This window comes from Salmo salar, chromosome ssa09 (genome assembly GCF_905237065.1).
Source record: "Salmo salar chromosome ssa09, Ssal_v3.1, whole genome shotgun sequence".
NCBI lineage: Eukaryota > Metazoa > Chordata > Actinopteri > Salmoniformes > Salmonidae > Salmo > Salmo salar.
The window spans coordinates 90,808,300-90,835,587 of NC_059450.1; the positions used below are offsets into that span (position 1 = coordinate 90,808,300).

Consider the following 27,288-nt stretch of genomic DNA (forward strand, 5'->3'; position numbering starts at 1 on the left):
TATACAATTAAAACCACAGACCAGGATTGTAGAAGCCAAGGACTTGCCACCATAAAGACGGTGAGCTTCCTCTTCTCATATCAAACAAAACAAATTGCCAGCAGTTGACATATCTCTTAATCCATTCTGTCATCCTACCTCTGTGTTAGCATGCTGGTTAAAACAAAGCAGATGTTTGCGTAGTGTCAGTGGGTACCCACCACGTTCTTGATGATCTCGTCCTTGCCGTCCTGCCTCTGCACCTTGAGCAGGTGGTAGCAGAAGTCAAACAGGTCGAAGCGGCGCTGCTGACCCAACAGCACGATGATGGAACAGCCTGCCCAGTTCAGCCCGTCACCAAAACACTGCCTGCAGAGGATACGCACAGGAACTTAGTAAGTACTTTGAATTTGTAGAAAACGCTTAACAAATCAAGCTCAGTTGATTGAATAGTGATTGGTTTTTCTATTACCGTACATGTGCACTACACTGCCCTGAGAGGACTACAGTAACTCACTGCTTACTGTGTGAGTACGCTGCCATGCCCCCTACAGTAACTCACTCCTTACTGTGTGAGTGTACGCTGCCATGCCCACTACAGTAACTCACTCCTTACTGTGTGAGTGTACGCTGCCATGCCCCTACATTAACTGACTCCTTACTGTGTGAGTACGCTGCCATGCCCTCTACAGTAACTCACTTCTTACTGTGTGTGTGAGTGTACGCTGCCATGCGCTCTACTGTAACTCTCTCCTTACTGTGTGAGCACGCTGCCATGCCCTCTACAGTAACTCACTCCTTACTGTGTGAGTACGCTGCCATGCCCTCTACAGTAACTCACTCCTTACTGTGTGAGTACACTATCATGCCCTCTACAGTAACTCACTCCTTACTGTGTGTGTGAGTACGCTGCCAAGCCCTCTACAGTAACTCACTTCTTACTGTGTGTGTGTGTGTGTACGCTGCCATGCCCTCTACAGTAACTCACTCCTTACTGTGTGAGTACGCTGCCATGCCCTCTACAGTAACTCACTCCTTACTGTGTGAGTACGCTGTCATGCCCTCTACAGTAACTCACTCCTTACTGTTTGTGTGAATGTACGCTGCCATGCCCTCTACAGTAACTCTCTCCTTACTGTGTGAGTACGCTGCCATGCCCTCTACAATAACGCACTCCTTACTGTGTGTGTGTGAGTATTCTACCATGCCCTCTACATTAACTCACTCCTTACTGTGTGTGTGTGTACGCTGCCATGCCCTCTACAGTAACTCAATTCTTACTGTGTGTGTGAGTATGCTGCCATGCCCTCTACAGTAACTCACTCCTTACTGTGTGAGTACGCTGCCATGCCCTCTACAGTAACTCACTCCTTACTGTGTGTTTGAGTATGCTGCCATGCCCTCTACAGTAACTCACTCCTTACTGTGTGAGTACGCTGCCATGCCCTCTACAGTAACTCACCCCTTACTGTGTGTGTGAGTATGCTGCCATGCCCTCTACAGTAACTCACTCCTTACTGTGTGTGTGAGTATGCTGCCATGCCCTCTACAGTAACTCACTCCTTACTGTGTGTGTGAGTATGCTGCCACGCCCTCTACAGTAACTCACTCCTTACTGTGTGAGTATGCTTCCATGCCCTCTATAGTAACTCACTCCTTACTGTGTGAGTATGCTGCCATGCCCTCTACAGTAACTCACTCCTTACTGTGTGTGTGTGTGTGTGTGAGTATGCTGCCATGCCCTCTACAGTAACTCACTCCTTACAGTGTGAGTACGCTGCCATGCCCTCTACAGTAACTCACTCCTTACTGTTTGTGTGAGTATGCTGCCATGCCCTCTACAGTAACTCACTCCTTACTGTGTGAGTACGCTGCCATGCCCTCTACAGTAACTCACTCCTTACTGTGTGAGTATGCTGCCATGCCCTCTACAGTAACTCACTCCTTACTGTGTGAGTATGCTGCCATGCCCTCTACAGTAACTCACTCCTTACTGTGTGAGTACGCTGCCATGCCCTCTACAGTAACTCAATCCTTACTGTGTGAGTACGCTGCCATGCCCTCTACAGTAACTCTCTCCTTACTGTGTGAGTATGCTGCCATGCCCTCTACAGTAACTCACTCCTTACTGTGTGTGTGTGAGTACGCTGCCATGCCCTCTACAGTAACTCTCTCCTTACTGTGTGAGTATGCTGCCATGCCCTCTACAGTAACTCACTCCTTACTGTGTGTGTGTGAGTACGCTGCCATGCCCTCTACAGTAACTCATTCCTTACTGTGTGAGTACGCTACCATGCCCTCTACAGTAACTCATTCCTTACTGTGTGAGTACGCTACCATGCCCTCTACAGTAACTCACTCCTTACTGTGTGAGTACGCTGTCATGCCCTCTACAGTAACTCACTCCTTACTGTGTGTGTGAATGTACGCTGCCATGCCCTCTACAGTAACTCTCTCCTTACTGTGTGAGTACGCTGCCATGCCCTCTACAATAACGCACTCCTTACTGTGTGTGTGTGTGAGTATTCTACCATGCCCTCTACATTAACTCACTCCTTACTGTGTGTGTGTGTACGCTGCCATGCCCTCTACAGTAACTCAATTCTTACTGTGTGTGTGAGTATGCTGCCATGCCCTCTACAGTAACTCAATTCTTACTGTGTGTGTGAGTATGCTGCCATGCCCTCTACAGTAACTCACTCCTTACTGTGTGAGTACGCTGCCATGCCCTCTACAGTAACTCACTCCTTACTGTGTGTTTGAGTATGCTGCCATGCCCTCTACAGTAACTCACTCCTTACTGTGTGAGTACGCTGCCATGCCCTCTACAGTAACTCACTCCTTACTGTGTGTGTGAGTATGCTGCCATGCCCTCTACAGTAACTCACTCCTTACTGTGTGTGAGTATGCTGCCATGCCCTCTACAGTAACTCACTCCTTACTGTGTGTGTGAGTATGCTGCCACGCCCTCTACAGTAACTCACTCCTTACTGTGTGAGTACGCTGCCATGCCCTCTACAGTCACTCACTCCTTACTATGTGTGTGAGTATGCTGCGATGCCCTCTACAGTAACTCACTCCTTACTGTGCGAGTATGCTGCCATGCACTCTACAGTAACTCACTCCTTACTGTGTGAGTATGCTGCCATGCCCTCTACAGTAACTCACTCCTTACTGTGTGAGTAAGCTGCCATGCCCTCTACAGTAACTCACTCCTTACTATGTGAGTACGCTGCCATGCCCTCTACAGTAACTCACTCCTTACTGTGTGAGTATGCTGCCATGCCCTCTACAGTAACTCACTCCTTACTGTGTGTGTGAGTGTACGCTGCCATGCCCTCTACAGTAACTCACTCCTTACTGTGTGTGTGTGAGTACGCTGCCATGCCCTCTACAGTAACTCTCTCCTTACTGTGTGAGTACGCTTCCATGCCCTCTACAGTAACTCTCTCCTTACTGTGTGAGTATGCTGCCATGCCCTCTACAGTAACTCACTCCTTACTGTGTGTGTGTGTACGCTGCCATGCCCTCTACAGTAACTCACTCCTTACTGTGTGTGTGTGAGTACGCTGCCATGCCCTCTACAGTAACTCTCTCCTTACTGTGTGAGTACGCTTCCATGCCCTCTACAGTAACTCTCTCCTTACTGTGTGAGTATGCTGCCATGCCCTCTACAGTAACTCAGTCCTTACTGTGTGTGTGAGTGTACGCTGCCATGCCCTCTACAGTAACTCACTCCTTACTGTGTGAGTACGCTGCCATGCCCTCTACAGTAACTCACTCCTTACTGTGTGAGTACCCTGCCATGCCCTCTACAGTAACTCACTCCTTACTGTGTGTGTGAGTGTACGCTGCCATGCCCTCTACAGTAACTCACTCCTTACTGTGTGTGTGTGAGTACGCTGCCATGCCCTCTACAGTAACTCTCTCCTTACTGTGTGAGTATGCTGCCATGCCCTCTACAGTAACTCACTCCTTACTGTGTGTGTGAGTGTACGCAGCCATGCCCTCTACAGTAACTCACTCCTTACTGTGTGAGTAAGCTGCCATGCCCTCTACAGTAACTCACTCCTTACTGTGTGAGTACGCTGCCATGCCCTCTACAGTAACTCACTCCTTACTGTGTGTGTGAGTGTACGCTGCCATGCCCTCTACAGTAACTCACTCCTTACTGTGTGAGTACGCTGTCATGCCCTCTACAGTAACTCACTCCTTACTGTGTGTGTGAATGTACGCTGCCATGCCCTCTACAGTAACTCTCTCCTTACTGTGTGAGTACGCTGCCATGCCCTCTACAATAACCCACTCCTTACTGTGTGTGTGTGTGAGTATTCTACCATGCCCTCTACATTAACTCACTCCTTACTGTGTGTGTGTGTACGCTGCCATGCCCTCTACAGTAACTCAATTCTTACTGTGTGTGTGAGTATGCTGCCATGCCCTCTACAGTAACTCACTCCTTACTGTGTGTTTGAGTATGCTGCCATGCCCTCTACAGTAACTCACTCCTTACTGTGTGAGTACGCTGCCATGCCCTCTACAGTAACTCACTCCTTACTGTGTGTGAGTATGCTGCCATGCCCTCTACAGTAACTCACTCCTTACTGTGTGTGTGAAATGTATGCTGCCACGCCCTCTACAGTAACTCACTCCTTACTGTGTGAGTACGCTGCCATGCCCTCTACAGTCACTCACTCCTTACTATGTGTGTGAGTATGCTGCGATGCCCTCTACAGTAACTCACTCCTTACTGTGCGAGTATGCTGCCATGCACTCTACAGTAACTCACTCCTTACTGTGTGAGTACGCTGCCATGCCCTCTACAGTAACTCACTCCTTACTGTGTGAGTACGCTGCCATGCCCTCTACAGTAACTCACTCCTTACTGTGTGAGTACGCTGCCATGCCCTCTACAGTAACTCACTCCTTACTGTGTGAGTACGCTGCCATGCCCTCTACAGTAACTCACTCCTTACTGTGTGTGTGAGTGTACGCTGCCATGCCCTCTACAGTAACTCACTCCTTACTGTGGTGTGTGAGTACGCTGCCATGCCCTCTACAGTAACTCTCTCCTTACTGTGTGAGTACGCTTCCATGCCCTCTACAGTAACTCACTCCTTACTGTGTGAGTACGCTGCCATGCCCTCTACAGTAACTCACTCCTTACTGTGTGTGTGAGTGTACGCTGCCATGCCCTCTACAGTAACTCACTCCTTACTGTGTGAGTACGCTGCCATGCCCTCTACAGTAACTCACTCCTTACTGTGTGAGTACGCTGCCATGCCCTCTACAGTAACTCACTCCTTACTGTGTGTGAGTGTACGCTGCCATGCCCTCTACAGTAACTCACTCCTTACTGTGTGTGTGTGAGGTACGCTGCCATGCCCTCTACAGTAACTCTCTCCTTACTGTGTGAGTACGCTGCCATGCCCTCTACAGTAACTCACTCCTTACTGTGTGTGTGAGTGTACGCAGCCATGCCCTCTACAGTAACTCACTCCTTACTGTGTGAGTACGCTGCCATGCCCTCTACAGTAACTCACTCCTTGCTGTGTGAGTGTACGCTGCCATGCCCTCTACAGTAACTCACCCCTTACTGTGTGAGTACGCTGCCATGCCCTCTACAGTAACTCACTCCTTAATGTGTGAGTACGCTGCCATGCCCTCTACAGTAACTCACTCCTTACTGTGTGAGTAAGCTGCCATGCCCTCTACAGTAACTCACTCCTTACTGTGTGTGAGTGTACGCTGCCATGCCCTCTACAGTAACTCTCTCCTTACTGTGTGAGTATGCTTCTATGCCCTCTACAGTAACTCACTCCTTACTGTGTGTGTGTGAGTACGCTGCCATGCCCTCTACAGCAACTCACTCCTTACTGTGTGTTTGTGAGTATGCTGCCATGCCCTCTACAGTAACTTACTCTGCGGTGAACTCGTGAGTGCCGACGGGTATGCAGTAAACAAACTGCATGGCACTCCAGAGGCGGTGGAACTCCATACACTCATCCACATGCATCACGCCATTGGTGGGAGGCGGGCCTCGCCACACGGCGTCCTGCAGGAAACTACGGATCCTCGTAAGGATCACCTCGAACATGGACAGGCCACAGCAAAGACGCTCCTTGGTCAACAGATCCCCCTCACGGGCTATAGCTATTTGCTGAAAAAGAGGAGGAAAGGAAACATTAGGAGAGGAAGGAAACATTAGGAGAGGAAGGAAGGAAGGAAGGAAGGAAGGAAGGAAGGAAGGAAGGAAGGAAGGAAGGAAGGAAGGAAGGAAGGAAGGAAGGAAGGAAGGAAGGAAGGAAGGAAGGAAGGAAGGAAGGAAGGAAGGAAGGAAGGAGAACAGGGAGTAAGGTGGATCAGATAAATAGGGAAAGTTTAATTGTTTTGGAACTTTGGTGTCAATATGGCTGCCCTTTCAAATTTCTACATTTCAAACCAAGATTGCCGAAACTGTCTAACAGCTGTGGGTCAGGACAGAGAGCCAGGTGATGAGGTATGGATGGTGATGACAAGCAGGTAGAGCTCACCTGAGGGGTCCCCAGCCTCTCGATGAGGGGCACCAGGTGGAGAGGAGCATACTTCGCCTCCAGCCTCTTCATCCTGACTTCCAGACGCTCCCCCTCTACACACACACACATCAATCAGATATGCATAATATTGACTGCCTTATCCCACCCATCCACCTTGATCTCAATCTGGATCCACACACCTGGGCCTGATTCACATACCTTTGATGTAGACCCTGGGGAGGATGTTCTGGAAGGGGGCTGCATGAAGCAGGTCACACACCTCCTCCTGGGACTGTGGTTAACACACACAGACAGAGGGAGGGAGAGGTGATATTGAACAACAGCCTAACATCTCTCCTGGACACATCTACACTACATGGGGTGGTTAGTGGTGATGGGAGGGAGGTGTTGAGAACTCATTATTAAGGAGTGGAGTCAGAGGTACATAAGCTGTGAGAATGTGTGTATAAGTGAGAGTAGTAGACTAGTACATTATGAGGAGATAACCCTAGGCAGGTGTATGACTCATGCACCAAGTACAGGAGGACGTGCCACTAAGTACAGGAGAACGTGCCACTAAGTACAGGAGGACGTGCCACTAAGTACAGGAGGACGTGCCACTAAGTACAGGAGGACGTGCCACTAAGTACAGCAGGACGTGCCACTAAGTACAGCAGGACGTGCCACTAAGTACAGGAGGACGTGCCACTAAGTACAGGAGGACGTGCCACTAAGTACAGGAGGACTTGCCACTAAGTACAGGAGGACGTGCCACTAAGTACAGGAGGCTGTGCCACTAAGTACAGGAGGCTGTGCCACTAAGTACAGGAGGACGTGCCACTAAGTACAGGAGGACGTGCCACTAAGTACAGGAGGCTGTGCCACTAAGTACAGGAGGCTGTGCCACTAAGTACAGGAGGACGTGCCACTAAGTACAGGAGGACGTGCCACTAAGTACAGGAGGACGTGCCACTAAGTACAGGAGGCTGTGCCACTAAGTACAGGAGGCTGTGCCACTAAGTTGCCACTAAGTACAGGAGGCTGTGCCACTAAGTTGCCACTAAGTACAGGAGGCGGTGCCACTAAGCACAGGAGGCGATGCCACTAAGCACAGGAGGCGGTGCTACTAAGCACAGGAGGACGTGCCACTAAGCACAGGAGGCGGTGCCACTAAGCACAGGAGGCGGTGCCACTAAGCACAGGAGGCGGTGCCACTAAGCACAGGAGGCGGTGCCACTAAGCACAGGAGGCGGTGCCACTAAGCACAGGAGGCGGTGCCACTAAGCACAGGAGGCGGTGCCACTAAGCACAGGAGGCGGTGCCACTAAGCACAGGAGGCGGTGCCACTAAGCACAGGAGGCGGTGCCACTAAGTACAGGAGGCGGTGCCACTAAGTACAGGAGGATGTGCCACTAAGCACAGGAGGCGGTGTCACTAAGCACAGGAGGATGTGTAGTACAGTACATCACACTGGTCTGACGTGTCATAGGTCTGACTTAACCTCTGGTCACCTCCCCCCTCAGTCACACTACAGGCTACTGTTACTCAGGTCTGGTTAACCAATAGGAATGGCTGGAATATGGAACTAAATGCATGGTTAAACTTGTGGTGTTAGAACCAATAGAACAAAGAGAATCAGCAAACAACAAGAGATCCAGATCAGGAAAGCTCCAGTAAAACACTATGGAAGACAGAATGATCTGCATGCTGTGATCAGCCAGTACAAACACACACTATATACACACACACACACACACACAAGGTAGTCAGAGAATGAGACAGACCAGAGGGTATGAGGGTGTAAAGAGTGACAGGCATTGAGAGAGAGGCCAGTGTAGACAGAGAGTATGGAGGTGTGAAGTTGAACACATACTTAACAGACAGCCACCCAGAAACACACATGGGAGCCAAGGACATGAAGAGATACTTTAAGATAGTCACTTTTTATTATCCATCTATTTCTGGTATTTCCCATCATAGAATAATGATTGTATTCTTGGATGTTCTTTACTTTCTTAAAACATTTTTTAATCTCAATCCTTGGCTTTCATGACCCTCCGGAGGTTAAACTTTGGGTGTCAGAGTAAGATGTTGAATAGAAAAACAGAGAAACACGGCAGCCCAAACCGAGAGAGAGAGAGAGAGAGAGAGAGAGAGATGAGTTAGGGTGTGTGGCAGCCCAAACCAACAGAGAGAGAGAGAGAGAGAGAGAGATGGAGAGATCAGTCAGGGTTTGTGGCAGCCCAAACGAACAGAGAGTGAGAGATGGAGAGAGATGGAGAGATCAGTCAAGGTGTGTGTTTGTTACTAAAGCCAAGAGCTAGATTCTTACCACCTGTGGTAGTTGCCAGCGTGAAATAAAGAATAGAGTTGCAATTCAGATACAGTCAATATCGACATTTCTGGAGGGTGAAACTTTATTGAGACAGATAGAAACAGATATATTCAAACAGACAGAAAACCAAAGGAGGAGAAATCGCCTGACAAGTAACAGTACACATTTCTGAGCATGCAAAGGTGACCCTGAGAGAGAGAAAGAATTATAGAAGAGAAAGTGGGAATAGGAGGAATAGAAGAGAGGAAAAGAGAGGGGAGAGGAGAGAGGTGATGGAGAGTAGAATAGGGGGAGAGGAGAGAGGGGAGAGGAGAGAGGTGATGAGAGTAGGATAGGGGAGAGGAGAGAGGTGATGAGAGTAGGATAGGGGGAGAGGAGAGGAGAGAGGTGATGAGAGTAGGATAGGGGGAGGGGAGAGGAGAGAGGTGATGAGAGTAGGATAGGGGGAGAGGAGAGAGAGGAGAGAGGGGAGAGGTGATGAGAGTGGGATAGGGGGAGAGGAGAGAGAGAGGAGAGAGGGGAGAGGTGATGAGAGTGGGATAGGGGGAGAGGAGAGAGAGAGGAGAGAGGGGAGAGGTGATGAGAGTGGGATAGGGGGAGAGAAGAGAGAGGAGAGAGGGGAGAGGTGATGAGAGTAGAATAGGGGGAGAGGAGAGAGAGGAGAGAGGTGATGGAGAGTAGGATAGGGGGAGAGGAAAGAGAGGGGAGAGGTGATGAGAGTAGGATAGGGGAGAGGAAAGAGAGGGGAGAGGAGAGAGGTGATGAGAGTAGGATGGGGGAGAGGAAAGAGAGGGGAGAGGAGAGAGGTGATGAGTAGGATAGGGGGAGAGGAGAGAGAGGGGAGAGGAGAGAGGTGATGAGAGTAGGATAGGGGAGAGGAAAGAGAGGGGAGAGGAGAGAGGTGATGAGAGTAGGATGGGGGAGAGGAAAGAGAGGGGAAGGAGAGGAGAGAGGTGATGAGTAGGATAGGGGGAGAGGAGAGAGAGGTGAGAGGAGAGAGGTGATGAGAGTAGGATAGGGGGGAGAGGAGAGGGGAGAGGAGAGAGTTGATGAGAGTAGGATAGGGGGAGAGGAGAGAGAGGAGAGAGGTGATGAGAGTAGGATAGGGGGAGAGGAGAGAGAGGAGAGAGGTGATGAGAGTAGGATAGGGGGAGAGAGAAGGGGAGAGAGAGGAGAGAGGTGATGAGAGTAGGATAGGGGAGAGGAGAGAGAGGGGAGAGGAGAGAGGTGATGAGAGTAGGATAGGGGGAGAGGAGAGAGAGGAGAGAGGTGATGAGAGTAGGATAGGGGGAGAGGAGAAAGAGGGGAGAGGAGAGAGAGGGGAAGAGGAAAGGAGTAAGAGAAAAGAAGGGATACAGGTGAACAGAAGAGGATGGGGGAAGGGGAGGACAGAACAGAGGAGAGGAAGGGATAGAGGTGAATAAGGAGTAGAGGAGGGACTCACCAGAGCTTGTTCGATGAGCAGACAGAAGAGGATGGCGTTCCCCACCTCCCTGAGACTCTGGAAGACATCCGTCTTCAGCTCTGCGTACTCTATAATGTCCTTCAGCTGGTGGTGGAAGAACTCCAGGATACCTGGCAGGGAAGGACAATCAATCAATGTATTTTATAAAGCCCTTTTTACATCAGCACTTTTACAGAAACCCCAAACAGCAAGCAATGCAGATGCAGAAGCACAGTGGCTAGGAAAAACTCCCTAGAAGGCAGGAACCTAGGAAGAAACCTAGAGCGGAACCAGGCTCTGAGGGGTGGCCAGTCCTTTTCTGGCTGTGTCCGGAGGAGATTTAAGAGGACAATGCTATTACGGCCAGAACACAGTTAAAAGTTACATCTACAAAGTTAAAATAACAGATCCAGATCCGATCACATGGAGTTAAATACTATGAAAGGGACTGTCCTTGACTGATAAACACACATCAGTCTCATGATGGGATCTCTGAACATCCAGGTATGGTAGGATTATCAACTATGTCATGGTGATGACGATGTCTGCTCCGTCACCAAACTCTCTGCCTGTCTGTATGTCTATCTTGTGCAGCAGCTAAACCAGGAGCTATAGCTCCAGGAGGATCAGGAAGAGCTGACAGAGATCAGGCATACAAGAAGTACAGCCTGTTACAGTACAGAACACCACTAATCTACCCAGCCTATAATCCCTGCTCATAGAGAAACATGCTAATCAAGCATATCTCATCTGATCTGTCAGAGGACTATAATATGATGGGACAACAAGAGGACGTGTTATTGTCTGGGACTGACCGGGTTTCAAACCTGGGTTGTCTGTACGAGTCATGCCTGTGTTAGCCCTCTGAGCTAAAGCCTAGACATCTGCTGTGGGTTCACTGAACTACCTCTCCTCTACAATGAACCGACCTGGGGATCCGTACTCGTGGCGCGGCAGGCGACAGATCTTGGGCATGACCTCGATCAGAGTCTTCACATACTGCAGGATAGTGCCTTGCAACTAGGTAGGGAAGAGAAGAGGGGGAGGAAGTATCAGAGGGAGAGGAAGTATCAGAGGGAGAGGAAGTATCAGAGGGAGAAGAAGTATCAGAGGGAGAGGAAGTATCAGAGGGAGAGGAAGTATCAGAGGGAGAGGAAGTATCAGAGGGAGAAGAAATATCAGAGGGAGAGGGGGAGGAAGTATCAGAGGGAGAGGGGGAAGAAGTATCAGAGGGAGAGGAAGTATCAGAGGGAGAGGAAGTATCAGAGGGGGAGGAAGTATCAGAGGGGGAGGAAGTATCAGAGGGGGAGGAAGTATCAGAGGGGGAGGAAGTATCAGAGGGGGAGGAAGTATCAGAGGGAGAGGAAGTATCAGAGGGAGAGGAAGTATCAGAGGGAGAGGAAGTATCAGAGGGAGAGGAAGTATCAGAGGGAGAGGAAGTATCAGAGGGAGAGGAAGTATCAGAGGGGGAGGAAGTATCAGAGGGAGAGGAAGTATCAGAGGAAGAATCAGAGAGGGAGGAAGTATCAGAGAGGGAGGAAGTATCAGAGGGGGAGGAAGTATCAGAGGGGGAGGAAGTATCAGAGGGGGAGGAAGTATCAGAGGGAGAGGAAGTATCAGAGGGAGAGGAAGTATCAGAGGGAGAGGAAGTATCAGCGGGGGAGGGGGAGGAAGTATCAGAGGGGGAGGATAAAAATAGAGGAGATTAGTTGGATATACTTTTTTTTAACAGAGGCTGCTATGTAGGAGTACATTCAGACAATAATGAGAGACAAATAGCCCATAATACCAGGCTCTTGACTATCTTGAGCAGTTCCTCCATCACCACGGCGATGCCCTGGTAACCAAGGAGACGGCAGATGGTCTTGAAGTGGGGCGGGCCTACGAAGTTCCTGTAGGAGCTATAGATGTGTGAGTAGGCAATGTTCAGAGGCTGGAGGAGGGAGAGAGAGAGGGAGAGAGGGAGAGAGGGAGAGAGAGAGGGAGAGAGAGAGAGAGAGGGAGAGAGAGAGGGAGAGAGAGAGAGAGGGAGGAAGGGAGGGAGAGAGAGAGGGAGCGAGGGAGAGAGAGGGAGAGAGAGGAAAAACTACATCAGAAACATGCTCTCAAAAGTGCTCTAAAAATAGGTACACATCTTTCTCATTTCTATAGTTGAATCTGAATAGCAGACAGTATATAGTACATACCTTAGACCCATACAGGTAGTACGGCTGCACGTTCGCCGGCTTGTCTCGCTGAGGCTCCTGGGTAAAGGGGATGGCAGTCCGAACGAAGCTGAGGACACAGGGAATGAGATAGAGTTCAGGGGTCATGAGCAGGAGTCCACTTAGGTAATGCCTAAATGGACTATAGGTAACAAACCGCTGAACCTGAGCAATGTTTTGGTAGACCGGCAATCAGCTGCCCAAGAACCGTAAGCTTGTGAACATGTCCAGACTACCAAAAACGCCCCCCCCTTCCCCCTACCACTGACCGGTTGGTGGAGCCGTTGTAGCAGTAGTTGGGGAGGAAGTCAAAGTTGAGTTCCCAGAAGACATGGAGCGTGATGCGTCCGTAGGGAGCGGACACATTGTGGTTGGCCTCGCGGAACATGGCGTCGAAGCTGTCCAGGGTCATGTGCTTGGAGAGCAGACGATGAGTCAGTCTGTTGATGTCCATCAACCACTCCAACTCCTGATGGGTGGATTGGACAGACAGACAGACAGACAGACAGACAGACAGACAGACAGACAGACAGACAGACAGACAGACAGACAGACAGACAGACAGACAGACAGACAGACAGACAGACAGACAGACAGACAGACAGACAGACAGACAGACAGACAGACAGACAGACAGACAGACACAGACAGACAGACAGAGATAATGATGAGATAGAATAAAAGCAGGTAATATTGTGGCCAGTGGAGCATAGGGCCAAGAGGACAGGACAGGACCCATGAGAGTGAGCCTGGGGTGTGATATGTGACTGACAGTATGCTATCTGAGAGAGTACTTTTGACCCAGGGCTAGGAGTGTGAAGGAGTGTTGGTTGTGTGGTGTGTGGGAAGGTTGAGACCACAGTATACAGTATGCCCCTGCCCTGGTGTTCTCACCACTATGGAGGTGAGGTCTTCACTCTCAAAGCGGCTGATGGCCTGGTCCAGAGACTTGTACATGGCTGCCGAGATCCTCTGGGTGACCAGACGGTTCAGATCAATGGAGCGACCCAGGAGCTGGAGAGAGAGAGAGGACAGGATGAGAGAGAGAGAGAGAGAGAGAGAGGACAGGATGAGAGAGAGAGAGAGAGAGGACAGGATGAGAGAGAGAGAGAGAGAGGACAGGATGAGAGAGAGAGAGAGAGAGGACAGGATGAGAGAGAGAGAGAGAGAGGACAGGATGAGAGAGAGAGAGAGAGAGAGAGAGAGAGAGAGAGAGAGAAAGAAAGGAAGAGAAAGAGAGTTCCCAAACCTTCCATAACAAAGCCATCACCTACAGAGAGATGAACCTGTAGAAGAGTCTCCTAAGCAAGCTGGTCCTGGGGCTCTGTTCATAAACACAAACAGACCCCACTGCCCTTTACTTACTTTTCTAGCTCTTCGTTAGACACACTTTTTGTAAGTAGTAAATTGTCCTCTCCAAGTTTAGCTTGAATTTAGCCTGAAAGGATTTGAAAAATGTGATGCGGTGCAGAGAATATGACTGGAGACGTGTTTAACACCCCCGTATAATACCTTGTCATAAGGGCAGAGTGACTGCAAGAGAGACAGGCTGGAATGTCAATTCTCATCAAATCAATAGGAAGTCTGACTGAAATACGGGACAAATCGACCTTTTATTGTAAATTTGTGGTGTTTTAATTTGTTAATAAAATGTGGGATATGATTTCTTGGATGCGGGACGCGGGACTGTCCCAGATAATCCCAGACATGTGGTCACCCAGGGTGGTGTAGGACAGACCTACCTGTACATGTCTCTGTTTGAGCAGGGTCTCATAACGATTGGAGGGGGGGTAGGGGATGATCACACCATAGTTTTTACACTCTGCCCTGAAACGCTTGTCCAGGAGGACACTGTGGACAAAAACACACAACAACATCCTTCACTGCTTGATTTAATTCCCCTCGTCAACATGATTCAGTCTTGTATCTGTTTACTGTGGTGTCTCCAGCCGTCTCTTACCTTCCAGACATGGCTTTGTAGTAGGCAAATATCTGGTCAGCCAGCTTGTAGACAAACTGATCGAAGCACAGGTTCACCTGTAGGAAAAACAGCATCCCTAACTCACTACTCTTGTGGGGATCGGTGATAAATGACTTGTCATTATTTGATTTCTGAGGCGGCCATCTTTGTTTCGTGCTAGTTTACCTCAGCCTCTATCTCATCGTAGAGGAACTGTTTCTTGAACTTGGTCAGAGCGTAGTAGCCACTGTCATTGTAGAGGTCCAGAGGGTACAACACATACCTGGGAGAAACAACAGGCAGGAGGGCATCAGCAGACACAAACACATACAGACTTAGCATGGACACCATGACAACAGAGAGACAATATCTGTCCGTCACTTTCCGTCTCCCTCTACTCCTGTCTTTTCCTCTCCCTGACCTGCACACACACACACACACACACACACACACACACACACACACACACACACACACACACACACACACACACACACACACACACACACACACACACACACACACACACACACACACACACACAGAGTGGTCTAAACAGTGTCTTACTCCATCATGGATGGCTCCTTGGTCTCCAGTATGTGGTCTGTGAGGATCCAGGGCATGGACATTTCGATGGGGAACTGTATCCTGCGACCCATGGTCAGCTCCAGGAAGAACTCTCTGAACCACAGCTGAGACAGGTCACAGCAGTGCTGCAGCGCCTCTGGAGGACAGGAAGGGAATAACATGATATTATTATATTATTACTAGAGGAAGAACTCTCTGAACCACAGCTTAGACAGGTCACTGCAGTGCTACAGCGCCTCTGGAGGACAGGAAGGGAATAACATGATATTATTATATTATTACTAGAGGAAGAACTCTCTGAACCACAGCTTAGACAGGTCACTGCAGTGCTACAGCGCCTCTGGAGGACAGGAAAGGAATAACATGATATTATTATATTATTACTAGAGGAAGAACTCTCTGAACCACAGCTTAGACAGGTCACAGCAGTGCTGCAGCGCCTCTGGAGGACAGGAAAGGAATAACATGATATTATTATATTATTACTAGAGGAAGAACTCTCTGAACCACAGCTTAGACAGGTCACTGCAGTGCTGCAGCGCCTCTGGAGGACAGGAAGGGAATAACATTATATTATTATATTATTACTAGAGGAAGAACTCTCTGAACCACAGCTTAGACAGGTCACTGCAGTGCTGCAGTGCCTCTGGAGGACAGGAAGGGAATAACATGATATTATTATATTATTACTAGAGGAAGAACTCTCTGAACCACAGCTTAGACAGGTCACTGCAGTGCTACAGCGCCTCTGGAGGACAGGAAGGGAATAACATGATATTATTATATTATTACTAGAGGAAGAACTCTCTGAACCACAGCTTAGACAGGTCACTGCAGTGCTGCAGCACCACCACAATATTATTACAGGACGGGAGGGAAATAACATGATATTATTACAGGACGGGAGGGGAATAACATGATATTATTATATTATTACTAGAGGAAGAACTCTCTGAACCACAGCTTAGACAGGTCACTGCAGTGCTGCACCGCCTCTGGAGGACAGGAAGGGAATAACATGATATTATTATATTATTACTAGAGGAAGAACTCTCTGAACCACAGCTTAGACAGGTCACTGCAGTGCTACAGCGCCTCTGGAGGACAGGAAGGGAATTACATGATATTATTATATTATTACTAGAGGAAGAACTCTCAACCACAGCTAAGACAGGTCACAGCAGTGCTACAGCGCCTCTACAGGATGGGAGGGGGAACTACAATATAGTAGTGGAGGTGTCATAATACCCATAAAACCTAGCGGTGAAACAAGGAAATGGTTCCAATCGTTTTTCCACTGTTAATTTTGCCCATAGGGGATTTTAGAAACACTTTTAAAAAGTTCTGTGTTTCATGTAGGCTTACCCTGGCGTGAAGTTTTGATAACCATGTAACTCTCTTGGTCAAGGTAACTTTTACTCTCACATTCAAAAGTGCTCATTAGCATCAAAGTAGACATCATGCAAAACTACAAATCCCTGCAAGTCATCTCTAGCGGACACCTGTGCTAACAGCTACTGTGTCAAGATCAGAGAAGTGTCCATTTAAAGAAAAGTAGCCAATTTACTGTGGTACTCTATTATAATATTATTAGAGGAAGAACTCTCTGAACCACAGCTTAGACAGGTCACTGCAGTGCTGCAGCGCCTCTGGAGGACAGGAAGGGAATAACATGATATTATTATATTATTACTAGAGGAAGAACTCTCTGAACCACAGCTTAGACAGGTCACAGCAGTGCTACAGCGCCTCTGGAGGACAGGAAGGGAATAACATGATATTATTATATTATTACTAGAGGAAGAACTCTCTGAACCACAGCTTAGACAGGTCACTGCAGTGCTGCAGTGCCTCTGGAGGACAGGAAGGGAATAACATGATATTATTATATTATTACTAGAGGAAGAACTCTCTGAACCACAGCTTAGACAGGTCACTGCAGTGCTGCAGCACCACCACAATATTATTACAGGACGGGAGGGAAATAACATGATATTATTACAGGACGGGAGGGGAATAACATGATATTATTACAGGACGGGAGGGGAATAACATGATGTTATTACAGGACGGGAGGGGAATAACATGATGTTATTACAGGACGGGAGGGGAATAACATGATGTTATTACAGGACGGGAGGGGAATAACATGATGTTATTACAGGACGGGAGGGGAATAACATGATGTTATTACAGGACGGGAGGGAAATAACATGATATTATTACAGGACGGGAGGGGAATAACATGATGTTATTACAGGACGGGAGGGGAATAACATGATGTTATTACAGGACGGGAGGGGAATAACATGATATTATTACAGGACGGGAGGGAAATAACATGATATTATTACAGGACGGGAATAACATGATATTATTACAGGACGGGACGGGAATAACATGATATTATTACAGGACGGGAGGGGAATAACATGATGTTATTACAGGACGGGAGGGGAATAACATGATGTTATTACAGGACGGGAGGGGAATAACATGATATTATGACAGGACGGGAGGGGAATAACATGATATTATGACAGGAGATAAATAACATGATATTATGACAGGAGATAAATAACATGATATTATGACAGGAGATAAATAACATGATATTATGACAGGAGATAAATAACATGATATTATGACAGGAGATAAATAACATGATATTATTACAGGAGATAAATAACATGATATTATGACAGGAAATAAATAACATGATATTATGACAGGAGATAAATAACATGATATTATTACAGGAGATAAATAACATGATATTATGACAGGAGATAAATAACATGATATTATGACAGGATGGGAGGTGAAGGAAAGAAAAAAGAACAAGGTGAGGATTGAAGGTGATCAATTGATTGTTGGTAGTGTAAGAAAGCATTATCCTGTGTGTGTGTGTGTGTGTGTGTGTGTGTGTGTGTGTGTGTGTGTGTGTGTACATACCGCTGAAGTTGAGCAGGTGTGTGAAGAAGAAGGAGTGTTTGTGGAAGTCTTCTATAGCCAGTACTATGGGTCCATCCAGACTGCTGCGTAGAGTCTTCTTAGAACCACTCTTATCGGCTATCAACGACTCCAGCATGGTACGAACCATGTACAGCTTGAGAGGGAGGAAGAGAGAGAGAAAAGTCTAAATAGTCTATTCCCTTACAAAGTCCCTGTACCTGATCCTGTCCCTACAGCCTGCCACTGTCCCCGAGTCACATCAGTCTCTTCCTAAATCCCCTAGCCCTCTGTTACCCTTCCCTCTCTCCCCTGGTGTACCTGTGTGCTCGAAGGTCCCACAGCTCTGCGGGGCACCTTGATGTCGAACCCTCCCTTGGGGTCCTTCTCCCCCCTGAGACAGGGGTCATTGGGAGGCTCCCGAGCCCCCTCCCAGTCACAGATGGTCTTACGGATCGCCTGCAGGACACTAGAGAGAGACAAAAGGTTATCAGAGAATCAGCATTATAGAGAATGACTATTTGTACGTCCCAAATGGCACCCTATTCCCTATATAGTGCACTACTTTTGACCAGGAGCCATAGGTATAGGGGGCCATTTAGGAAGCAGCCTAGCTAACTATGGAAGGTCCATGGTTCTACATGGTTCTACTGTCTCTAGCAAACAGTGAGAATTGTGCCGTATGTACACTTGAGCCTTTCAGGGGACTTGAGCCTTTATTTCAAGGTGTTTTTCATCAAGACCACCTAGAAAACAAGATGCTAAAGTACCTCTTAAGAGGATCTCTTGCCTGAAATATGTTAACAGTTGAACAAGAATGAGTGAAGGCAGATTGGTACCTGATGAGAACGTTCTTCTTCTTGCGTACGGCCTGACGTAGAGGCTCTCTGAGGGTCATCTGGGCAAAGTCCTGCAGGGCTGCATAGATGGTGTTCCTTATGGCCTGGTTGAATACGCTCTCCATACGACCCATCAACACCTACAACACAGATACCATCATCATCATCAACATCATCATCAACACCAAAGTAGCTACACTTCGACCAAGACTCACGGTGGTGAAATGCTGCTATGTTACTATTCTGTAAGCGTCCCAACGATGTCATGACCTAGCTGTCTATATGTACAGTGTGTGTTTCTGACCTGCAGTCCCTTGATCATGGCGATGACCTCGACCAGGGCAAACTTCTCCTCTGAGGTGTAGTTGTAACGTGTAGCTCTCTCATACTCCTCCGCTGTGCCAGGACAGTCCTTGTTACAGAACTTATCTGTTGGGTGGACCAACTTCCACGAGTACTGAGGGAGAGAGAGAAAATCACAAAACCAGGTAGAATATAATGACTTAATTAAAATAATAAATAAAAAAAATATATGGGACCAAGCAGGTGGACACGACCCCTTCTTTAACATAAAGCGTGCACACAAACACACCCCGTTCCCCTACTCACCACTTCCATGACGTGTGTGCTCCACTTGGACAGCAGCTGTAACCCTCTGAGTGCCAGGTCAAACAGTTCCCTGTACTCCTCGTCTGACTTATGACTGTCCAGGCCTGAGCCGGTCACTACCTCACTGTTACTGTAGCGAGCCAGCTCAGAGATGAACCGGATGTGGTCGTCTCGAATCTGAACCATCTGCTCACACAGGTTGTACTGGGGAGAGATGGAGCTCTGGGTACATGTCCACCTGTAGGAGAGAGATCAGAGGTCAGGGATCATACAGGTTGTACTGGGGAGAGATGGAGCTCTGGGTACATGTCCACCTGTAGGAGAGAGGTCAGGGTTCATACAGGTTGTACTGGGGAGAGATGGAGCTCTGGGTACATGTCCACCTGTAGGAGAGAGGTCAGAGGTCAGGGTTCATACAGGTTGTACTGGGGTGAGATGGAGCTCTGGGTACACGTCCACCTGTAGGAGAGAGGTCAGAGGTCAGAGATCACACAGGTTGTACTGGGGAGAGATGGAGCTCTGGGTACATGTCCACCTGAAGGAGAGAGGTCAGAGGTCAGGGATCATACAGGTTGTACTGGAGAGAGATGGAGCTCTGGGTACACGTCCACCTGTAGGAGAGAGGTCAGGGATCATACAGGTTGTACTGGAGAGAGATGGAGCTCTGGGTACACGTCCACCTGTAGGAGAGGTCAGAGGTCAGGGATCACACAGGTTGTACTGGGGGAGGTGAAGCTCTGGGTACACATCCACCTGTAGGAGAGTCAGGGGTTAGGAGAGGGGTGAGTATATGCTAATTTTTGCTATTTCCTTTCAATATGTGTCCAATTAAGATCTAGACAACCAGGTGAGGGGAATTCCTAACTAACCAATTAAGACCAAGACAACCAGGTGAGGGAGTTCCTAACTAACCAATTAAGACCTAGACAATCAGGTGAGGAGAGTCCCTAACTAACCAATTAAGACCTAGACAACCAGGTGAGAGGAATTCCTAACTAACCAATTAAGACCAAGACAACCAGGTGTGGGGAGTTCCTAACTAACCAATTAAGACCTAGACAACCAGGTGTGGGGAGTTCCTAACTAACCAATTAAGGAGCTGGGGTTGAGTTTGACACCTGTGGGGTAAGGGCTGGGGTTGAGTTTGACACCTGTTGGGTAGGGGCTGGTTGAGTTTGGAACCTGTGGGTAGGGGCTGGGGTTGAGTTTGGCACCTGTGAGGTAAGGGCTGGGATTGAGTTTGACACCTTTGGGGTACGGGCGGGGTTGAGTTTGACACCTGTGGGGTAGGGGCGGGGTTGAGTTTGACACCTGTGGGGTAGGGGCTGGGGTTGAGTTTGACACCTGTGTGGTAGGGGCTGGGGTTGAGTTTGACACCTGTCTAGTAGGGGCTGGGGTTGAGTTTGACACCTGTGGGGTAGGGGCTGGGGTTGAGTTTGACACCTGTGGGGTAGGGGCTGGGGTTGAGTTTGACACCTGTGAGGTAGGGGCTAGGTTTGAGTTTGACACCTTAAGGGTAGGGGCTGGGGTTGAGTTTTACACCTGTGGGTAGAGGCTGGGGTTGAGTTTGACACCTGTGAGGTAGGGGATGGGGTTGAGTTTGACACCTGTGGTGTAGGGGCTGGGGTTGAGTTTGACATCTGTGGGGTAGGGGCTGGGGTTGAGTTTGACACCTATGGAGTAGGGGCTAGAGTTGAGTTTGACACCTATGGAGTAGGGGCTAGAGTTGAGTTTGACACCTGTGGGGTAGAGGCTGGGGTTGAGTTTGACACCTGTGGGGTAGAGGCTGGGGTTGAGTTTGACACCTGTGGGGTAGGGGCTGGGGATGAGTTTGACACCTGTGATGTAGGGGCTGGGGTTCAGTTTGACACCTGTGGGGTAGAGGCTGGGGTTGAGTTTGACACCTGTGGGGTAGGGGCTGGGGTTGAGTTTGACACCTGTGAGGTAGGGGCTGGGGTTGAGTTTGACACCTGTGAGGTAGGGGCTGGGTTTTGTTTGACACCTGTGGGGTAGGGGCTGGGGTTGAGTTTGACACCTGTGGGGTAGAGGCTGGGGTTGAGTTTGACACCTGTGGGGTAGAGGCTGGGGTTGAGTTTGACACCTGTGGGGTAGAGGCTGGGGTTGAGTTTGACACCTGTGGGGTGGGGGCTAGGGTTGAGTTTGACACCTGTGAGGTAGGGGCTGTGGTTGAGTTTGACACCTGTGAGGTAGGGGCAGAGTTGAGTTTGACACATGTGGGGTAGAGGCTGGGGTTGAGTTTGACACCTGTGGGGTAGAGGCTGGGGTTGAGTTTGACACCTGTGGGGTGGGGGCTGGAGTTGAGTTTGACACCTGTGGGGTAGGGGCTAGGATGGGGTTTGACACCTGTGAGGTAGGGACGGGGGTTGAGTTTGACACCTGTGGGGTAGGGGCTGGGATTGAGTTTGACACCTGTGGGGTAGGGGCTGGGGTTGAGTTTGACACCTGTGGGGTAGGGGCTGGGATTGAGTTTGACACCTGTGGGGTGGGGGCTGGGGTTGAGTTTGACACCTGTGAGGTAGGGGCTGGAGTTGAGTTTGACACCTGTGGGGTAGGGGCTGGGGTTGAGTTTGACACCTGTGGGGTAGGGGCTGGGGTTGAGTTTGACACCTGTGGGGTAGGGGCTGGGGTTGAGTTTGACACCTGTGGGGTAGGGGCTGGGGTTCAGGACTTGTTAGAGGTCTGAGTTTATGAGTTTTCAGAGTTTGTGAGTTTAAAGATGGATGATTTTCTTACTTGGACTTGTTCTCCTCGTAGTGGGCGCTGGTCTCTATGTAACGTGACAGTTCTATCTGCATGTCTCCAAACAGAGGGACCACCTGCAGCTGAGGCATCAAGACACACAGACAGAGACAGACTTCAGTCAGGATGTGTGATCCAATAATAACATGGTGTTAACACACACACACACACACACACACACACACACACACACACACACACACACACACACACACACACACACACACACACACACACACACACACACACACACACACACACACCAACCTTGAAGAACTTGTCGATCTTTCCCAGGTTGATCCTCTTCTTGGCGTCTAGTTTGTAGATGTTACTGACGTTACCGTCCATCAGATAGAGACCGAAACCCATCACCTGACACACACACAGAGTGGAATATTACACAAACCCATCACCTGACACACACACAGAGTGGAATATTACACAAACCCATCACCTGACACACACACAGAGAGGGATATTACACAAACCCATCACCTGACACACACACAGAGTGGAATATTACACAAACCCATCACCTGACACACACACAGAGTGGAATATTACACAAACCCATCACCTGACACACACAGAGTGGAATATTACACAAACCCATCACCTGACACACACACAGAGTGGAATATTACACAAACCCATCACCTGACACACACACAGAGTGGAATATTACACAAACCCATCACCTGACACACACACAGAGTGGAATATTACACAAACCCATCACCTGACACACACACAGAGTGGAATATTACACAAACCCATCACCTGACACACACACAAAGTGGAATATTACACAAACCCATCACCTGACACACACACAGAGTGGAATATTACACAAACCCATCACCTGACACACACACAGAGTGGAATATTACACAAACCCATCACCTGACACACACACACACAGAGTGGAATATTACACAAACCCATCACCTGACACACACACAGAGTGGAATATTACACAAACCCATCACCTGACACACACACAGAGTGGAATATTACACAAACCCATCACCTGACACACACACAGAGTGGGATATTACACAAACCCAGATCAATAATATATCTGTAGATATTCTGAACACTACTGGAAGCTACAGTTGAGGACTGGTTAGCAGGAGTAAGAAGGCTAGTGGCATTTTAAGATCCAGACAGAGACAGGTATCTAGAGAAAGGCAGGTAGTTAAGATCCAGACAGAGACAGGTATCTAGAGAAAGGCAGGTAGTTAAGATCCAGACAGAGGCAGGTATCTAGAGAAAGGCAGGTATCTAGAGAAAGGCAGGTATCTAGAGAAAGGCAGGTAGTTAAGATCCAGACAGAGACAGGTATCTAGAGAAAGGCAGGTAGTTAAGGTCCAGACAGAGGCAGGTATCTAGAGAAAGGCAGGTATCTAGAGAAAGGCAGGTAGTTAAGATCCAGACAGAGACAGGTATCTAGAGAAAGGCAGGTAGTTAAGATCCAGACAGAGACAGGTATCTAGAGAAAGGCAGGTAGTTAAGGTCCAGACAGAGGCAGGTATCTAGAGAAAGGCAGGTATCTAGAGAAAGGCAGGTAGTTAAGATCCAGACAGAGACAGGTATCTAGAGAAAGGCAGGTAGTTAAGGTCCAGACAGAGGCAGGTATCTAGAGAAAGGCAGGTATCTAGAGAAAGGCAGGTAGTTAAGATCCAGACAGAGACAGGTATCTAGAGAAAGGCAGGTATCTAGAGAAAGGCAGGTATCTAGAGAAAGGCAGGTAGTTAAGATCCAGACAGAGGCAGGTATCTAGAGAAAGGGAGGTATCAGAGAAAGGCAGGTAGTTAAGAACCAGACAGAGACAGGTATCTAGAGAAAGGGAGGTAGTTAAGATCCAGACAGAGACAGGTATCTAGAGAAAGGCAAGTAGTTAAGATCCAGACAGAGACAGGTATCTAGAGAAAGGCAGGTATCTAGAGAAAGGCAGGTAGTTAAGATCCAGACAGAGACAGGTATCTAGAGAAAGGGAGGTATCAGAGAAAGGCAGATAGTTAAGATCCAGACAGAGACAGGTATCTAGAGAAAGGCAGATAAGACAGAGATCTAGATGAGGCTTTTACCTTCAGCAGCATGTGTTTCTCGCTGGGCGTCAGGTACATCTTGTTCTCATAGTAATCAACACTGATGTTGACAATGTCTGCTAACAACTCCTCATAGCCAGGAATCACCTCCAACTGCTGCTGCAGACACTACAGAGAAATATACACACTATTACTGCTGCTGCAGACACTACAGAGAAATATACACACTATTACTGCTGCTGCAGACACTACAGAGAAATATACACACTATTACTGCTGCTGCAGACACTACAGAGAGAAATATACACACTATTACTGCTGCTGCAGACACTACAGAGAAATATACACACTATTACTGCTGCTGCAGACACTACAGAGAGAAATATACACACTATTACTGCTGCTGCAGACACTACAGAGAAATATACACACTATTACTGCTGCTGCACGCACTACATAGAAATATACACACTATTACTGCTGCTGCAGACACTACAGAGAAATATACACACTATTACTGCTGCTGCAGACACTACAGAGAAATATACACACTATTACTGCTGCTGCAGACACTACAGAGAGAAATATACACACTATTACTGCTGCTGCAGACACTACAGAGAAATATACACACTATTACTGCTGCTGCAGACACTACAGAGAGAAATATACACACTATTACTGCTGCTGCAGACACTACAGAGAAATATACACACTATTACTGCTGCTGCACGCACTACATAGAAATATACACACTATTACTGCTGCTGCAGACACTACAGAGAAATATACACACTATTACTGCTGCTGCAGACACTACAGAGAAATATACACACTATTACTGCTGATGCAGACACTACAGAGAAATATATACACACTATTACTGCTGCTGCAGACACTACAGAGAAATATACACACTATTACTGCTGCTGCAGACACTACAGAGAAATATACACACTATTACTGCTGCTGCAGACACTACAGAGAAATATACACACTATTACTGCTGCTGCAGACACTACAGAGAAATATACACACTATTACTGCTGCTGCAGACACTACAGAGAAATATACACACTATTACTGCTGCTGCAGACACTACAGAGAAATATACACACTATTACTGCTGCTGCAGACACTACAGATAAATATACACACTATTACTGCTGCTGCAGACACTACAGAGAAATATACACACTATTACTGCTGCTGCACACACTACAGAGAGAAATATACACACTATTACTGCTGCTGCAGACACTACAGAGAGAAATATACACACTATTACTGCTGATGCAGACACTACAGAGAGAAATATACACACTATTACTGCTGCTGCAGACACTACAGAGAGAAATATACACACTATTACTGCTGCTGCAGACACTACAGAGAAATATACACACTATTATTGCTGCTGCAGACACTGCAAACACTACAGAGAAATATACACACTATTACTGCTGCTGCAGACACTACAGAGAGAAATATACACACTATTACTGCTGCTGCTGCAGACACTACAGAGAAATATACACAGTATTACTGCTGCTGCAGACACTACAGAGAAATATACACACTATTACTGCTGCTGCAGACACTACAGAGAATTATACACACTATTACTGCTGCTGCAGACACTACAGAGAAATATACACACTATTACTGCTGCTGCACCCACACAGAGAAATATACACACTATTACTGCTGCTGCAGACACTACAGAGAGAAATATACACACTATTACTGCTGCTGCACCCACACAGAGAAATATACACACTATTACTGCTGCTGCAGACACTACAGAGAGAAATATACACACTATTACTGCTGCTGCAGACACTACAGAGAAATATACACACTATTACTGCTGCTGCAGACACTACAGAGAGAAATATACACACTATTGCTGCTGCTGCACAACACACACACACACACACACACACACACACACACGCACACACACACCTGAGTAATCCTGTTGTGATTGGCTAGGAACATAGAGAGGTTCTGTGACTCCTGGATGGACTGAGGGTCGGCCATCTTCCTCAGGAACTGAGCCGCCCTGCAGACACAAATATTACCACATATCTAATTCTGTAGCTACACCTCACAGATTCTGTTAACCTGAGTCAATTGGGTACATCGGCCCTTCATTCTGTCCCTTTTGCTTTATTTAAGCTGATGTGAAGGAACTAGACAGGTGAAAGCAAATTCCTGTGTTTTCAGGATCACTGCAGGAGAGTTGATAGGGAGAGGAAGCCACTGCAGGCTATTGAGATGCATCCCCACATTGTGTCTGTCTTCCCTTCGTACCTTTTATAGGCAGAGTGGTCGTTCTTGACGCTGCACTTCATGTTCTTGAGTTCATCGAGCACAGCGAACATGTTGATGAACTTGCCCAGGGTGAGGAGGTAAGCTTCAGAGACAAAGTCTTTCCTCCGCTCAGCGTGGCACAGACGCTTCACCTCCCCACAGAAACGCTCGATGGCCTTACGCTGCAGGGGAGGACAGGGAAAATGGAGACGGCAGAGAGAGGAGAGGTTCTCAGATATGTATAGGACTCATTTATTTGTTCATTAATTCATTCATTATTTAATTCAAGGGACAAGGATATGATTGACTGACAGAGTTCCAATTCAAATACGATACATTCATTACGTTGTTCATTCATTTGATTCATTCATTCATTCATTCATCCATCCATCAATGGTCTCTCACCTGAAAGTACATGAACTTCATGAGCTTGGTGACCTCTGGTTCCAGCACCTCCACAGTCTTCTCATAGATCTCCACCCTGTTGGGCTGCTCATTACACTTCACCTGGAGAACACAGGGGGGCACCGTCACACAGCCTGCTCACTGGAACCACTCACAGGGCTCTCCCACATCTTTATTTACACGTCACAGATCACAGTGTCCCTAGCCAGTATCACATTTGTAGGATCAGATCCCCGTACTAGAGCTGGTACGATAAACAGAAAATTATCAACGATACGATCACTTATCGCAGGCATTTTGCTGATATCGTTGATTACGATAAGTAGCCAAT

At 47.9% G+C, this 27,288-nt stretch overlaps 1 protein-coding gene across 1 annotated transcript in view; it reads right to left on the bottom strand.

Moving 5' to 3' along the window:
* Window positions 1-27,288, bottom strand: part of LOC106592010 (cytoplasmic FMR1-interacting protein 2) — a 66,204-nt gene that overhangs the window by 2,206 nt on the left and 36,710 nt on the right. Inside the window, exons 5-29 of the mRNA XM_045724189.1 lie at window positions 26,958-27,059; window positions 26,553-26,734; window positions 26,205-26,301; window positions 24,276-24,404; window positions 22,453-22,557; window positions 22,180-22,268; window positions 19,426-19,663; window positions 19,121-19,273; window positions 18,817-18,956; window positions 18,299-18,446; window positions 17,981-18,134; window positions 15,005-15,161; window positions 14,624-14,720; window positions 14,438-14,514; window positions 14,220-14,328; window positions 13,372-13,491; window positions 12,747-12,946; window positions 12,460-12,547; window positions 12,063-12,206; window positions 11,203-11,293; window positions 10,274-10,404; window positions 6,714-6,786; window positions 6,513-6,607; window positions 5,901-6,139; window positions 201-348 (exon numbers count right to left, since the gene is read on the bottom strand). Coding sequence (XP_045580145.1) covers window positions 201-348; window positions 5,901-6,139; window positions 6,513-6,607; window positions 6,714-6,786; window positions 10,274-10,404; window positions 11,203-11,293; window positions 12,063-12,206; window positions 12,460-12,547; window positions 12,747-12,946; window positions 13,372-13,491; window positions 14,220-14,328; window positions 14,438-14,514; window positions 14,624-14,720; window positions 15,005-15,161; window positions 17,981-18,134; window positions 18,299-18,446; window positions 18,817-18,956; window positions 19,121-19,273; window positions 19,426-19,663; window positions 22,180-22,268; window positions 22,453-22,557; window positions 24,276-24,404; window positions 26,205-26,301; window positions 26,553-26,734; window positions 26,958-27,059 — 3,306 coding nt within the window. The remainder of the gene's footprint in view (window positions 1-200; window positions 349-5,900; window positions 6,140-6,512; window positions 6,608-6,713; window positions 6,787-10,273; window positions 10,405-11,202; window positions 11,294-12,062; window positions 12,207-12,459; window positions 12,548-12,746; window positions 12,947-13,371; window positions 13,492-14,219; window positions 14,329-14,437; window positions 14,515-14,623; window positions 14,721-15,004; window positions 15,162-17,980; window positions 18,135-18,298; window positions 18,447-18,816; window positions 18,957-19,120; window positions 19,274-19,425; window positions 19,664-22,179; window positions 22,269-22,452; window positions 22,558-24,275; window positions 24,405-26,204; window positions 26,302-26,552; window positions 26,735-26,957; window positions 27,060-27,288) is intronic.